The sequence below is a fragment of the Aedes albopictus genome, chromosome 2, assembly GCF_035046485.1.
Source record: "Aedes albopictus strain Foshan chromosome 2, AalbF5, whole genome shotgun sequence".
Taxonomy (NCBI): Eukaryota; Metazoa; Arthropoda; class Insecta; order Diptera; family Culicidae; genus Aedes; species Aedes albopictus.
This window is the reverse complement of record NC_085137.1, coordinates 222,120,865-222,138,058: the sequence shown is the minus strand read 5'-3', so window position 1 is coordinate 222,138,058 and position 17,194 is coordinate 222,120,865. Positions and strand designations below refer to the sequence as shown.

Below are 17,194 nucleotides of genomic sequence, written 5' to 3'. Positions count from 1 at the left end.
CAGGGATGCCTCCACGAAATCCTTAATTTATTCCTTCAGAAATTCCTCAGGAACTTGTCCAAGGATTTCGCCAGGAATTTGCCCAAAAGGTTCTCTAGGATTTTCTTCAGAGATTCCTCTAGGAATTGCTTCAGGGATTTCTCCAGAAATTCCTCCTATGAGTTTTCCAAGAATCCTGCTAGGGATTTCTCCCGGAATTCGCCAACAAATTCCTCCAAGGATTCATCCAGAACTTTTTCTACGAATTCCTACAGAGATCCCTGATGCGGTTTCTTCAGATTTTGTTTTCCAGGGATTCCTCCAGGTATATTTCCAGAAATTTCTCCTGGAATTCCTACAGAGTTTACTCCAGGCATATCTGCAGAAATTCCTCTAGAGATTTCTCCAGGAATCTCTTCAGGGATTGCTCCGTGAATTTCTGTGGTGATTCATTCAGAAATTCCTCTCTGGATCTTTTCAAAAATTTATTCAAAGGTTAGTTCAGAAATTCCCGTACCCCTCCCATCATCTTTTCAGAGATTTTCCAAGATTTTTTTCCCAGGATTACCTGAAGATCTTGTGAATTATTCGAAGGATTTCCAGAGGAATTCCTGCAGCGATTTGCATTGGAACACATGCAAAATATTATAAGCTTCAGAAGAAGCAATGCACGAGTAAACAAAAACCCTTAATCCTTCAGAAATTTGTCAACGCTACCAGCACCACGCTGGTTTGTGTAGAATAGGCAAGGTTTTTTCCAGGTTTTTTTTTTAAAGTAATGTACAAAATACATCATCGTGACTGCTGAAGATTGAAGTAATGCTTTTCAAGAATATAATAATATTATTTTCAATTTCATCGTGTTACCATTAGTTTAAAAGGTAGCTGGTATAAATTTGCTAAGGCTGCTCAAACCAACCTCTCCAGGCCGAACAGCTGTCTTTGCCCTTTTTACTTTATCTTTTTGGCGTAACATTGAAACTAGGATAACGCCTGAATCTCAGCTTAGAGTTAATTGAGAACTTTTATAGATATTATAACTTCCGCAATGAACATTTTAATTTGTGCATTGTTTGATAGGCGCGCAAATACTCGATGTCCAAGAAAGACAAAGATATTATAGTTACCGACTAGAAATGGGCCCTTTATTATGTAACATATATTTTCTCTGAATTCCATTGTAAATTCTAGCAGATTTTTTTTAACAAAATAGTTTTTCAAACCATTGCTACTTATATAATTCTGATTATATCGTTATCTCAGAGTCAATTACAAAGACCATTTTGGATAATGACCTTGTAAAGAGTGATACATTGAGAATAGTCTCTAATAACTATCAATTTGAACACTTATTATGCCATATCAATATCGAAGTATTACAGGTCTATGTTTGTCATTAAGACAGTGTTTTTTCAGTTTTTTTTTGTTAATTTCCATATATAAAGTCATGAAAAATTTCTGAGGAGGGCCTGGCGGATTCTGGGGGGGGGGGGGGGGCAGGCCCCACAGCCCACCCCTCTAGCTACGCCAATGCAAACTGAGTCCTATCACCATGAACACTCCCTTTTGGTATAGAAACCAATTTCCAACACATTCGCATTTGTGCCCATTAGGATAAAATCAAACTGTAGTTGAGCCAGAAAAGAGATGGTAGGCTCACTTGGTTGAGGATAGTCTAACAAGCGTATGACGTTGTTAATCCTCTTATACCCAAATTTTTGATTTTGATCTAAATATCATTTTCCGTCATCTAAAATCGATGTAAACATGTTTTGAAAGATAATTATTTTTAATTCTCGATTTCGTGAATTTCAGTTTATGATTTTTCTAATTTTTATTTTTGAACATCCCCACACTTTAATATTTTTCGTGGAAGCCTATTAGGGATACGGATTTTTCGAGATGAAAACATTTTGAGATTTTATCATTATTGTTGAAATATTTTTATCATAATTTTTTTTCATAGGAAATTTTATTTTCTGTGTAATTTTAAGGAAAATAATTTTAGAGTGTACTCGATTACCTCAAACTATTAACCTAGGATAGAATGATTTGGGAAAAAAATAAAATATGTTAATTGTAGCGATTCAGTGCAAAATAAACAATGACTTCTAAAAGGTGACTAAAACATCAATTTTTCAATGATTTTTAAAAAATGTGAATACGCTTTAAAATACACCAAACATTATTTTGAGGTATACAAAACAGTCCTAAATATCAGCCAAAAATATAGAAAGTTTGATTTTCCACGAAGCAAAAATTACAAAAATGCTCAAACTATACCCCGTCTAAAGGCGGGGTTGGGTATTAGAGGGTTGTTAAAGGGAGGCAGGTTTTGAGGTGTACAATTGTGGACTCAATCTTATTTTTGTTAAGGTTTTTAATTAAATGAAGGAATGAATATCCACGCGGAAAACATCGCTGAGTTTCCTGAAGTGTACTGCGGATGTGTTCCAATTCAAATAAATTAAAGCTGAAAGTGTAATGACTAACAACACATCGACAATTAGTTTCAAATTTTATACTTACCTCAGAAATAACTGGATAAGTTCGTCATGTTTCTATGACATTTGACAGTTATCTGTGTATCAGATCTTCAGTATCTCAATTGATTTAATCCAAAAACATATTTCCTGAACCAACTGAATCGAATTATTCTTCGGCTTCGTTATGTCCCTTCCCGATAGCGTTCCCCTTGTTGCCGGACTGGTTTGATTCAGCCACAAAGCCACCTCAAATGCTGCACCTCCGGCGCTTAACGGGCGAACGGCGGTAATGTGGTGGCGACCGGTATGTATAACGACCGCTTTCCTGCACCAAATTCAAATCCGAACGTGCAAGCGATTTGTTCCGGTACAGGCCATTTGTACCACTTACTAAGACGGCCGGTCGTCGTCACCAACCGACCAAGCTTGTGCGCAACTCTGTGACACACAAATCGTGGCATACAAAGTGTTCCACCATTTCGAACCGCGCCGGGTTATGGGCAACTACAATGTTCTACATCGGATGTTATTGGTTTGTGCGCTCTTTACGTGAATGTATCTACGTACCTATATGCATATGTACCATGTACCACCAGCCAGTCCGCCAGCGCCAGCAGTAATGGTCCGGGAGGAGGAAATTGGAAACATTTTGCCATCGTAGTGGAACAGAAACATACCTATTACAGATTAATATCTTAATTATAATTTCCAAGGTGAACCAAAAGAGCACCAGTTCCACGATCTGCACCACCGGAATACAGCTCATGTGTTTGGATTTCGAGTTCTTACCGTTCTTTTTTGTTCTGCAGTCTATTTGCTTACGGGAACAAATTTGGATGCAGAACATAGTGCAGACATATCGATGTGGTTCTCACTTTGAATCATTGCAATGCCGAAGTCACGTTTATTATTCAGTATGGATAATAATGGGCTGCAAAACAGTGAGTCGATAAGGAGAGCGTCCAACATAGCGTCCAACATAGGGTAATTGATCCGATCATGGAGGAGTTAAGCACCGGGTACATGTTTAAAGCACAATCGTTATCGCCCCAAGCAAACTTTTTACATGGATGGAATTGAAAATAATAAAATCCATCCTTAATCTACGGGAAAATAACGAAATATTTCCACTTTGATGTTGTTATGAGCATTTTATTCGTTTTTATCTGAAAGAACATTGTGTTCCTAATGTTGCGGTATCCCATTGAAATCATATGACTAAAAATACCTTTTGGTAACATTTCAGTCGAAAAAGTGCTTAATTGCCATTACCGCAACATTAGGTGCTACCACAACGATGGGAACAATTACCCTATGTAAAACTTCGAAAAAGCGCTATGACTTGCTAACTTTTGCGATTGTAATGAAACCTGCAGAAACTACTCCAAACATGAAACCATAAGTGAGGGGCCCAGATACAAAGGAGTGTAAGTGACCATTTTATCGAATTTGAGTTAAGCAATCAAACAAATCTTCAGACTTTAAGCGTAAGATTTTTTTTATATTAATTAGAAAAATTACAATAAATTGGAGAAAATTGAGTTGATTTTGAATCTTCTGACATTTTGTATTTTATTTTTTATAGAATGAGAAAATCTGCAACAGATACCCAAGAGGTGGTTCCTCGGGTGATGTGGGGATCGACCCAATAAAAACTCATTCTCTCCCTTCCTTACCTTCGCGGTACGCCCGTTAGGGATGACTTCGAGAAGGGGGGGGACCGTACATGAGTACACTCTAATAGTAAGCGTTCCACCAGCTACCGCCTTAAGTTGTTCACTCTCCCCTGGAGGCTCGGGTCCTGGCTAGTACTTAGACTACCCGTTGAACTCAAGCTCCTGGATGGGGAAGGGGGGCCAACTCAACAAGCTGTTGTTCGGCTCGCCATTTACTCTGTAATTCAAGTACGATTCGAGAAACCGTGGAAGTAACGGAGTCCCACTTGTTCGCCCCCATACACATCCTTTCAACAATGTTGTCAGGCGTGATATCTATACCGCATACCTCCTGCATACTCGACCTTTGCTCCACGAAACGTGGACATTCAAAGAGCACATGCTCCGCGGTCTCGTCGCAGTCTGCACACTCCGAACATGCGGGGGAGCCTGCGTGTCCGAATCTGTGCAGATACCACCTAAAGCACCCATGACCTGACAGAAATTGAGTCAAGTGAAAATTCACCTCGCCATGGGGCCTGCTCGTCCACATGGACACGCTCGGTATGAGCCTATGTGTCCATCTACCCTTGCTGGAGGAATCCCATTCCCTCTGCCACTTCAGCATAGACGAGGTTCAGGCGATACGCCTCGCGCCTCTTATGCCGCGTCGCTCGAAACATTCTTCATCCTCTGCCACTACTAAAGCTATGGGCATCATGCCCGCTAGCACACATACCGCGTCCTTTGAGATCGTGCGGTATGCGCTCACCACCCTAAGGCACATCAGCCTGTTTAACCACTAGCGCCTTCGACCATGCAGCGGCGCCATACCGTAGTATGGAGACCGCTACTGCCGCGAGCAGCTTACGCTTACTCGAGACTATTGCCGAGCTATTTGACATTATCTTTGACAATGCCATTATCGCCATGCTTGCTTTTTTGCAGGCATATTCTACGTGGCTTTCGAATTTCAGCTTATCGTCGATCATGACCCCCAATTGCTTCAGTGAGCGCTTAGAGTTGATCGTGCATCCACCTGTGGTGACCACTGCCTGCTGTTCAGACTTGCGGTTGTTTACCACCACCACCTCCGTTTTGTGGTGCGCGAGTGCCAAATGTCTCGACCTCATCCAGTCCTCCACTATGCCAATTGCGTGAGTTGCTGTCAGTTCCACTTCCTCTATCGACTCGCCGTATACCACGAGGGTAATATCATCGGCGAAGACGACCAGCTTTACGCCCGGTGGAAGTTTGAGCCTCAATACGCCATCATACGCCGCGTTCCATAGTACCGGGCTCAAGATGGACCTTTGCGGTACCCCTGCGGTGATGTTGTAGCTCCTCTCGCCTTCCTCGGTGTCATAGATTAGCACCCTATTCTGGAAGTAGCTCTCCAATATCCGGCATAGGCTAACCGGGACTCCTAGGTGGTGTATTGCGCACTCAATGGCGGCCCAGCTGACGCTGTTGAACTCATTCTTAACGTTCAGCGTGACGACCGCGCAATAGCGGATTCCTGTTCGATTCTTTTAGAGCGCTATCTCGGCCGTTTTGGTTACAGCCCTAATAGCGTCCACCGTCGATCGATTCTTCCGGAAGCCGAACTGGTTATCCGAGAGACCAGAGTCATCGGGTTTCTCGGTATAGGCCATCAGCCTCGACAGAATGATCCGTTCCAACAGTTTTTCGGCGGTGTCCAGCAGGCAGATAGGTCTGTATGCCGACGGGTCGCCAGGTGGCTTCCCGGGTTTGGGCAGTAGAACCAATCTTTGCCTTTTCCACCTCTCCGGAAATTCGCCTCTGTCTAGGCACATCTGCATAGCCATTCTGAACATGTCAGGCTTAGCCTCGATGGCCGTCTTGATGGCTAATGTCGGGATACCATCCGGACCCGGAACCTTGTTCAACTTAAGCGACTTCGCTATTGCAATGAGTTCGTCGTTCGTCACCGGGGCTACCTCGCTATGGCCGGTTTGGCTATAGGAAAAGGGGGCCCATGGTCTTGTATCGTGGCGCGGGAACAGCGTTTCCACGATCTTCTGCAGCATCGCTGGGGAGCGTTCTGGGGGTGCTGACGCGCCCTTCGTTTTGGCCATGACTACTCTGTAGGCATCACCCCATGGGGTCGTGTTGGCTGCCTGGCAGAGATTTTCGAAGCACGCCCGCTTACGAGTCTTAATCTCTTTATACAGTGCAACAGGATGCGCGGAGTTCTGCGATTTCTGGACACCACCAGTACACCGGTTTGCGTCCATTTCTGGGTAGGGATCGCCTTGGCATAGCGGCGTCACATGCACGGCTTAGGGTTCCGACTAGATCATCGCTGGATAGATCGTCGGTGTTACCCTCCATAAGCAATCGCTCCACAAATGCCGGCTTATTGAATCGCGAAGTCAGCCATCCCCGATGACGGTCGATGACCTTCAGCTGAGGCCGTCTTCCTCCGTGTTCCACTCTGTATCGAATCGCCAGATGGTCACTATGCGTGTATCCATCGTCGACCCTCCAGTCCGAGCTAGGGTTTAGACCCGGGCTCCAGAAGGTCACATCAATGATGGACTCTGCACCATTCCTACTGTAGGTTTTTTTGTAGCCTACGTTCGCGACATCCAAGTTTAGTCTAGCCATAGCTTCGAGTAAGGCCCAACCTCTCGCGTTAGTCAAGCGGCTACCCCACTCAATCGCCCAGGCGTTGAAGTCTCCACCGATGACCACAGGACTCAATCCCACCATTGCGCTTGTTAACGATTCCAGCATAGACGAGAACTGGTCTATCGTCCACCTGAGAGGGGCATAACAACTGCAGTAGTATACCCCGTTGATTGCGAAGCCCTCGTGCGACGTGGAAACTATTTCCTGGACCGAAAAACGACCGGTTGTACAGATCGCCGCTAGCTTGGTCTTATACGCTACCCAGTTTCCGTTATCGGAAGGGATGCGGTATGGGTCCGATAGTAGTGCGATGTCTGTACTTGACTCCGAGACTGATTGCCATAACAACGGTTGTGCGGCTTCACAGTGGTTCAGGTTTAGTTGTGTAACCTGCATTATCGTTTGGAACTTCGACCTCCTTTCTGGACATTTAGACCCGCCCGTCGTGTGGTCCTTGTTCGCCGTGCAAATCAGGCATTTTGGTTCAGAGTTGCAATCCCTGGCGATATGGCCTTCTACTCCACACTTCCTGCAGAGCTTACTCCGGTCTGGGCATGCCCAGGACTTATGCCCTTGCTCAAAGCACTTGAAGCACGCCACTGGCGGCTCGTATATGCTGAGCGGGCACACTGACCAAGCTACCTTGATCTTCCCGACTGAAATCGCCTTGTTCGCATCCCCTACGGGGAGTTTGAACGCGGCAATCTGCGTGCCAGCCGGACCTTTACGCGGGCGGATCGATGCACTTGGTACATCTATCTCACACTGCTGTTTGAGTGCGGCTGCGAGCTCCTCTGCGTCGGTAATCTCGTCCAGGTTTTTACACTGGAGAGTTGCCTCCGCCGTTAGGGCTCTAACCTGCACCTTTTCGCCAAGTACCTCTTGGGCTAGTGCTTTGTAGGAAGTACTTTTATTAGCTGCTTCCTTCTCCAGCACTAGCATCATCTCTCCAGTCCTGGTGCGCCGGATGCTTTTTACATCCGCGCCCAACGGTGAGAGACGATTCTCGCCTCGCATGGCCTTCGGCACCTCGGCGTATGTGTCTGCCTCGGTTTTGAAGACCAGCTCGTCACTTCTCGCTCGTTTGCGGGCTGGTTTCGTAGTTCTCACCTTCTTCTTTTTTCCTACCGTAATCCAAGGGTTCTCCTTCCCTTGGTCCGGTTGCATTTTGTATGGGACGATAGATTGGTGCAAAACTTTAAACCTCATTTACGCAAAAGTTGCATTTTGTCACTTACCATTCTTTGCTTGTATTACTTGTCATTATGAAACAATCTGAATTGGTGTTGTTTTTCTAATTTACTAAACAAATCATATGTTTTTTTTTATTCACGCAGATGAAAGATAATCTGAAGAAAGATACAATTATTCAACTTTGCGCAAAGTGTGAGACTGACTTGCGATTCGTGGCAGTGTACTAATCGCTGAAACCGAAAAAAAAACTTATCATATCGCGCGTGGTTTAACACGGATAAATTTTATATGCCTGGTATGATGTTATAGAATTTTAAACAAAGTAGAACCGAATTAAACGCTATGTTTTTTTGTGTCATTACAGGTAATCTTCGATATAACGTACCCTCGATATAGTGCATTCGATACACGTACATTTTGTTTCGATTTAGCGTACAACATTGAAAAACAAATATTTTTCTTCAGTAATAACCCTCACATGGGAGCGTCCATAAATTACGTCACGCAAAAACTGCCCATTTCCAAACCCTCCCTCCCCCGTATGTCACACTTTTTGTATTAAACCTCTGAAATTTTTGTATGGGTTCTCACATTTTATTAAACCCCTCTCCCCCTAAAAGCGTTACGTAATTCTATGGACGGTCCCCATCAACTACAAAATCACTCAAATCAATGTATTGTTGCAGCATCAGCCTTGTTACCCAAAATTAGCGCAAATTGGAAAAAAGTGTACGTTATATCGAAGCAAAATGAACATTCTATAGAAGCACAAAAGACGAATTGGCTTTTTCGTGAAAACTCATGTTTTTCATTATTGTTTTTGTGAATATCACTGAAATCATTATATGGGGTTAATTTCACGTCGAGTCCATCAACACTAGTACAAAAAATGTATTTTTTCTGCTTCGATATAACGTGCGAAGAGACAATTTATGTGTACGTTATATCGAAGAGTACCTGTAAAAGAATTCTTATGAAATGGATAAAGTGCGATATTTATCAACTTATCACTTAAGTTTGGTTGAAATAAATTTTCGAAGGCACTAGAACGGCACCATCACCGCTAAGTGGATTGATTGTTTTTAATTTAGAATTTTAACTTTTCGACCTTCACGGTTTATTGTTACTCGATATTTCGTCACAGATTCGTAATTTTGAAAGAACTTCCGGAACAAATTTCGATAAACCAAATAATAACAACCAATTTGTTGGCCCACATTGTGGACAAGGAACTTTCGTTTAACTTTATTCGGTAGTTATAAAAATCTTAATGCTCTCCGCATAGACCAATTCTAAAGTGAAGAACAAATCCCAGTCTTTATACTCAATGATGCTGATCGATATGAGAATAGCTCTCGCCATGCGGGTGCTGGGCATGTCCGACGCGCTGCACATGGGCCTGGAATCCGTTGTGGTCATCGGAGTTGTAGGTCACCACCCGGTGGGTTCCGTCGGCTTCATCGACCGAGTACGATCCAACCACAACGTCTCCGTCCCGGTGCTCCCACTGGCTCTTGTGATCACCGGTGTGCGGATCCATAACTCCGTATTCGAATTTGTACTTCGGGTAGGCATCGTAGTGGTCGTCGTGTTCCTGATGCTCCTCAACTACGTAGTATTCCGCCGATACTACCACAAGGACTAAGCAGGCAACCAATGCGATGACCTGGAAGGATGGGTTGTTACAAGATTAAGGGATGTTAGGTTGTTGCGATTCAGGGATCTTCAGATCACTCACTTTGAACATTTTGATTTTTTTTCTGAACTGACGTTGACCACGGGTTGCAGTGCACTGGTAGAACACTTCGGATGAACTGATGCCGTTAGAAGCGCATCACAGATTATTTATACTGAATTGATCTGATCGGTCGGGGTTCGCTTCTTACAACCGTCTCGAGTTCGTCGGGGTTCGAGAACGTACAGTCGTTATTCCGAAAAAATGCATAATTTTCCAATTTTCGCGTTCCATTCATGGTAACTTCTGCCATCATCATTGCCGTTTCAACTTACCTAGCTACTATTGGTCTCCTCCGGTTGTTGGCTCCAAAGTATGGCTCGCAGGGGCCCGACCTTGCGAGACATTGAACGAAAGAAAAATTGAAACTTCTTGAGAATTACCGGTCGCTATCCGTACGTGGCCTTCCTCTCGCTCGCTTCCACCCCTTTGGCACTTGATATACATTGAAGTATTGGGCTGTTTGCTTTCGAAACAGTTCGCAGTTGTAGCTTTTTTCCTTCGAGCTATCGTCTCTTTCCGACCGATCGACGTCAGCTTCCCATGGCACGGCGGTGGATCGGGGGCCCGATTTCTGGGTATTTGTTGCTTCAGTGCAGTTCAGTCCATACCAGCTGGTGTGGTTTATGCTCATTTTAGAGCATTTTCAAATTTACCGCTATAATGGGAGGAATTTGTTTCAAGTTGCTCGCCCCTCAACTCCTCCGAGATGGATGGGATTGTTTGAATCGTACACGAGTTACATACATTATGTGCAATTGGATGGGTTAATCACCAGAGCGGCAGTGGAAACTCTACCACGGAACTTTGGTTCAGTTTGGTTGATCGTCCTGCCGGAATGATCAATTTTTGGTGTCATTACTTGGCATCATTGCTTTGTCCATTCGTTGCATTGTGAACGGTGTTATGAGAATGATTGGATATTTCATTATCTTTTGTCTTTATTGGTCTTATATCATTCTGGCTATTTATATGAGACCATATGGGAATTAAGTTGTGTTACTCAGGATGATGTTAATGGTTTCCAGTAATTATATTTATTTAGTGTAGAAACAGGAAATTCAATATCACCGAATCGAACATAACACTTGTCAGAATACTGACTAAAAACTATCACATGTACCTAATGCTTAGGAACTAAAAAAAAGGTTCTTGTGGGTCCCCTAAAATATGCGTCAGTTCATGTTTGAAAATAGAGGACTGCCTTTTTCTTATCTTTAAAACGGTTTTTTTTATAAAATCTATTTTCTTCACATTTCTTGAAAACGTCATATTTTGTATTCAATCAAAAGGTCTAAATCAAAATAAACATCTGCATGTTTTGCTACTGGGTTTTTTCCTCCTCTTTTGGGGGAGATTAAGCTACTGCGTCTAATAAGCTGAACTTTTGTGGCATCCTAATGGGTAATATGTTGTACCAACGATTTAGTGCAGGGGTTCTCAAACTTTTTCAGCTTGCGACCCACTTTTGATTTTTATTAGAGTTGGCGACCCACCAGCACGCATTTTCAAAAAATACGTCATTTTTCTGCAAATTTGACCCATGATTTGATCTAACTTTTTAAATAACGTTCGTTACGTAGCAATCAAACTAAAATAATATGTTTTTTTTTAATTTACAGTGTTTTTTTTTGTTTAATTAAAAAAAAGTCTGAGTAAGAGTAAGGTGCTCTAATGTTCAGCTTCAGTAAACTCTTGCGTTGTCTTAAGAATTTGAGATAGGTTTCCAAGTTTCTAATATATTTAATCAGTCTGGATCCAATGCAACACTATAAAACACATTCTAGAAAAAAAAAAACAATAAATATTATATATTTTTTACAAAGTCTTTGAAGATATAGTGGCAGATTTAGGCTTCTGTGAAATTTCAAAGTTTTTAGAATTATAGCTGGATGATCAGATGAATCTTCATGAAACTTTTAATCTTTTTCTTCATACACACGTATTTTTTCTGTTATTCGTTAAAATCACTTTTCAGTTGTTCTGATATCCATAAAAATTTAAATTATTGACATTAACAGAATTTTACCGAAGCTTAGCTTTATTGTAGGTCGGTAAAAGTAAGGTTTCTTGTCGAAGTTTGTTATTTTCTCCTTTTGCTGATTTTTGGTATTTGTTTTGCATTTTTTGATATTTTAACTGCTGAACTCGGCGTGTTAATCTACACTCAATCGAAAAGGGTATTCTGCGTAGAAGTTTCGAAAAGTCAATACAAGAATGTAAATCTAACTGAAACACAAACTGCAAGCAAAAACATAAACTTTTTTTTTCCACCACTTAGGTTAAATTCTGAAATGTTACCCTGATCTTGAACTTTTTGATCAAAAACTCAATTTTAAAATGCAGACAATTCAACATTCAAAGTACTCCCGATTAAGACCTATAAAAAAATTAACAGAATTAAGGAGAACCCGAATTCCTAGAACTCTGACGCTTCTCCAAGGGAGTATTTTTATAATGAAAAATGGCTAGCAATATCATTTGACATAAGTTAATTAATAGACCGGCCCACATTTGTATGGCGAGAAAGAAAAGTTGGAAAAATTCACGGGGCACCCTCTAGAATCGTGCCTTTGGATGAGAAGAACAATCTGTGAAAGATTCAGCTCAATCGGTTTAAAACTGAGCTGGCGCAAATGAGTTGAAGGTTTGTATGGGATTTTCAGTCCAAATATATGGGAAATTGGATGGCCTACAGTCTCTCACTCAGTACGCCGGTTCAGCGAGTTCGATTTAGCTCAGAATTGAGAGAATGGTAGTTGATACCCTAAGAAACAATTTTGTAGAAGACCATATCATGATAAAACTTAATTTAGTTGCAGTTTCAGCTAACGAAAGCAGGATGAGGACATCTTCCCCCGTTAACTCTCGGTTGTTACATGCAGCACGTGTTTGCTGTTCGAAACTTGCGCTCTTCATCATAGGCGGCTATGTTGTCCTTCACACCAATTGCTCACGCACGTGTGCGGGTATCGAAAAAATGAAGAATCACATAGCTGCCTATGATGTAGCGCGCAAGCTTCGACCGACAAACACGTGCTGCATGTAACAACCGAGAGTAAACGGGGGAAGATGTCCTCATCCTGCTTTCGTTAGCTGAAACTGCAACTAAATTAAGTTTTATCGTGATATGGTCTTCTACAAAATTATTCCTTAGGGTATCAACTACCATTCTTTCAATTCTGAGCTAAATCGAACTCGCTGCACCGGCGTACTGAGTGAGAGACTGTAGGCCATCCAATTTCCCATATATTTGGACTGAAAATCCCATACAAACCTTCAACTCATTTGCGCCAGCTCAATTTTAAACCGATTGAGCTGAAATTTTCACAGATTGATCTTCTCATCCAAAGGCACGATTCTAGAGGGTGCCCCGTGGAATTTTTTCGACATTTTTGTTTTTGGGCCGGTCTATTAATTAAGCCATTTAGGGTAGCGAACCACTTGAGCAGCGGCCGGTATTTTGGGCACTCTTCGCTATAACTCAGTCAATTCCAAACCAATGGACTTGAAATTTTGTACACGGCTAGATACTATACGTATATCATCGCGGTCCAAAAATTGTGTCAATTGGTTCAGAATTGGCTGAGTTATAGCAGAAAAGTGCCCAAAATAGGACCCCTGCCGAGAAGGTTCCACTTCCCTATTACAATATCACTCAAGCCCTCGCGACCCACCAAAAATCAACCCGCGACCCACCAGTGGGTCGCGACCCATAGTTTGAGAAACGCTGATTTAGTGTATGAAGTTTTATATAGAAGGCTTTTGAAAAAAAATTGCATGACTGGAAAAGAACGCTTCAAATTGTATGTGACAGTAAGTAAGAGAAACACAATAACTATATGCGTGTTTCCGATGCTAGATTCTATGTATCCAAATTTATAATAATATACTCTAGGAAACCAAAACATCTACCAGGATCCTTCCCTGTACCGTTGCATGTACAAATTCATGGAAGCGGTGCTCTTCCCGCGGACTAACAGTACCGTCATTCTCCATAAAGCATCGTAAAATGGATCTGGCACAAGACCCGGCTGGATTGTGAAATTCTTCACCCAATATTTTCCGGATGGAAATGGACACAGCCCTTCCGGACCGACCTGAGGTATGTTTGATGTTTCTTTAAAAAGATGCTGATATTCTCGGTAGGTGGTATTTAAATAGTCACAAAAACGTTGACTTGGGATCTTCATGGGATACTCCACAAATTGATTGTTGCCGAGGCGACTATAGGCAAACTTCATTTGATGCTGTTGAGAAAAAGGAGTTTGAATTTGGAAAATTGTTATTTTTGTAGCCAACTTACCAAGTAGTTATTGTCCACGTCAACGAATACATCGACCGTTCCATTTAGAACTGCGCAAGTACGATTCAGTTTAGTTACGCGAAGGTCTGCCTTAAAGATATTAAATCCGGTGGTTTGCTCGAACCGTTGCAGAATGAGTTCACCTTCCATTGCCAAGGATGGAAGAACTTGGAGGATTACAAGCGGCACGACGAAGTGGAACATGATGCTTCTAACTAAAGAATCGATCATCACACGAGCTGTAGCTGTAACGCTTTGAATGAATCCATGGCATCGAAGCCGAATATATGAGGGTTCGATATCTATATTGCTTCCGTTTGACATGGCCGCTAACATGACAACAGTCCGGTTATTATGCAACATACTTGTTTTATTATTTACATTGTTGAACATGTAACTTGCAACATGTAAAAGTCGACTGCACGCACAATTACTTGTGTTGCATGGAACACACAGTCATCGTAAGCGTTGTCAACATCCGTTCTTTTCAATTATTTTGGCAAGAAAGCAAAAGTGTTATATTAAATTCACAAAACAGCAGCTACTTACAAGTGATAAACTATTATAACATAGTACATTGAGGTAGCTGTCGCCAGGAACTATTAACGAGCTTATCAACATAATCCGTTGCTTACCTGAAACGAGAAAAAGTAAAACATAAACTAATTAATAATTTTCTCATAGCAAATCAAAACAATACCAAACGTATGAAGTTTAATGATAAACATAATTTGATGAATTAGAATTGTAACAATAATTCATCAATGTGTTGTTAAAACTCGTTGAAGTCATAGTGAGCATGAGCATGAGCAGCCGTCCACGGTCATCGAGGATGGGTTAGTAAGACAAACGTTGTTATAAAGACCGCGAATCGCTGCATCTCCACGTTTGTCTCAGGAAGAAGTTCTTGATAGTAGGGAAAGGTATCCATTGTGGATCTAAAGCCTGGAACACATAGCGTCCGTTCCGTCGAGGTTTGCGTTTTTTTGACAGTTTTCCCATGGGAAATGTGTCAAACAACTGTCACGCACACGCAAACGTATGCATTGTGTGGGGCACTTAATAGTCACCCATGGTTGTTGATACGAACTGACAATGGCTCAATATACACAAACCGCCACCCAAAACTATTCACTTTTCCACGATAAAACAAAGCGAAAAAAATCTATTACGCGTCTCCACCCCATTAGGGAGCAGAAACTTTTAGTCTATTCCACACAGAAATAAACTGAACGCAACGCTCTATATGGACTGCCATTGCTCACTTTATACGAAAAGTAAACAATCTGATGATCGCTCAATACTTACTACAAACTACACAACAGGATATTCAAACTGACTCGTCACTGCTCGCTTCACTCGGGAAGCAAACGATCCACAAACTACGTCAATGTTCAACTCTTAGACCCTCAATGGTCACTCAATGTTAACTCTTAGAACCTCTTTTACTGTACATAAAAACTTGATTAGGAGTAAATGCCGTTACTTGAAGTAACGGACCAATCAAAGTGTGTTTCAAATATAAAAATTAGACAAAACAGGCAAAAATAAATTAAAAAAAAAGTCTACGGTAATAGGGCACGATTGGTGACGTACTAGACCCGTAGCAATGAGGCGAACTCTCCGCCTCCGTAAGGAAACCGTACAAAAAGCGTGGGTACCATGACTCCCCGTCCAACCCGACGCCGTCCGAGCAAAATGTCGAAAAACCGTATTGTTGTTTTCTTCATTTCTTGGCTCTTCAACATCATAGTTTTCCAAAGCTCAAACAGCACCAAATTAGACAAGGAATCACAACACCCACACCCCCTGCACAACCTCGCTACAGAAACGGAGAAACCGCCCTCCCACCACACAAAAAATCAGCCCATTACCACAACTCCAGCACTACACCGAACGTGTCCTTTTGCACAAATATTATCTCAATTAGTTACAGTAAACAATAGTATGAAACGAGCTCACCCATTCATGTGCCTCCATCTATCTCTCCATCGCTGGTTGTCCTGGTTTCTTGTAATCAGTGGGAGAACATGGACCCAAAATCGCAACTTTTAGAAGCCGCTGATTTGGCAAAGCATCAAATACCTATTTCTATGTAAAAAATGACAAGGAATCGAATGGTGGTGGTCTCGTTTTGTGCAGACCACGGGAAAGGTCCCATTTCGCCCCATTTTGCCCTTTTTTGCACTATTTTAATGCAAAATATAACAAAGTAGCAAACATAAACCTCTGCCGCCGACATATAACCCGGGAAAACGTTAAATACTATAGTAGAGGTTGTTCTCAATTGAAATGGATCATTTCCGTGCTGACCAGATCACTATAACGCCCCATTTTGCCCCACACTACTTATTAATTATGAAAAAACTAGTTTTATCTATGGATTTTCAAGCAGTTTTCGATGTTTCCATTCAAATCATAGCAATCATGATGGAAATATTCTTAAACAACTGGATAGAGTTGATTTCCACCATGGCAGAGCACGAGTTGTGGCTTACTTTGCACCAATTCTCCCTTATTTTCATGTTTCGGTGCTAAATTTTACCAAAAAGCATATGAAGATCTCCGCTAACGATCTGTATCTATAAAAAAAGTTCAATATTTCAGCGAAGATGATCCACAATGAGGGTGGAACATTTTCATGTTGTCCCATTTTACCCCATATTCCTTAAAATTATTAAAATGAGTTTTTTTTAAGTTCTCCTGATGTATTCGAAGCTTCCATGCAAATCATAGCAATCATGATGCAAATACTCTTTAAAAAAAACTAGATAGAATTGTTTTTCACCATGGAAGAGCACGAGATGTGACCTATTTTGCCTCAATTCACTTTAATTTTGATGTTTCGGTGCCAAATATGTCCAGAAAGCATATGAAGATCTCCGCTGATGTTCTACATCCATAAAATACGTTCAATATTTTAGCAAAGATTATCCACCACAAGGGTGGAGCATTTTCAAGTTGCCCATATCACGATAATGTTCCATTTTGCCCCATATTCCTTCAAAACTATGGAAAATTAGTTTTTTCATATATTTTCAACCTGTTTTCGAAGTTTTCATGTAATAACATGCAATTATGACGCAAATACTCTTAAATAAAACTAGACAGAGTTTATTTTTACCATGGATGAGCAATGGATGTGACCTATTTTGCTCCAATTCATTCTAATTTTCATGTTTCG

General features: G+C 41.6%; 2 protein-coding genes across 4 annotated transcripts in view; both read right to left on the bottom strand.

Moving 5' to 3' along the window:
* The window catches only part of LOC109433065 (uncharacterized), a 433,734-nt gene that overhangs the window by 341,835 nt on the left and 74,705 nt on the right, over positions 1–17,194 (bottom strand). The gene's annotated exons all lie outside the window — the stretch shown is intronic.
* On the bottom strand, positions 7,602–10,812 carry LOC109433067 (cuticle protein 19-like). Its single transcript, XM_019709454.3, has 2 exons — positions 9,708–10,812; positions 7,602–9,635 (listed from the first exon to the last, which is right to left on the bottom strand). Exons 1-2 carry the CDS (start codon positions 9,714–9,716, stop codon positions 9,294–9,296), a joined length of 351 nt encoding a protein of 116 aa, XP_019564999.3. The 5' UTR covers positions 9,717–10,812; the 3' UTR covers positions 7,602–9,293.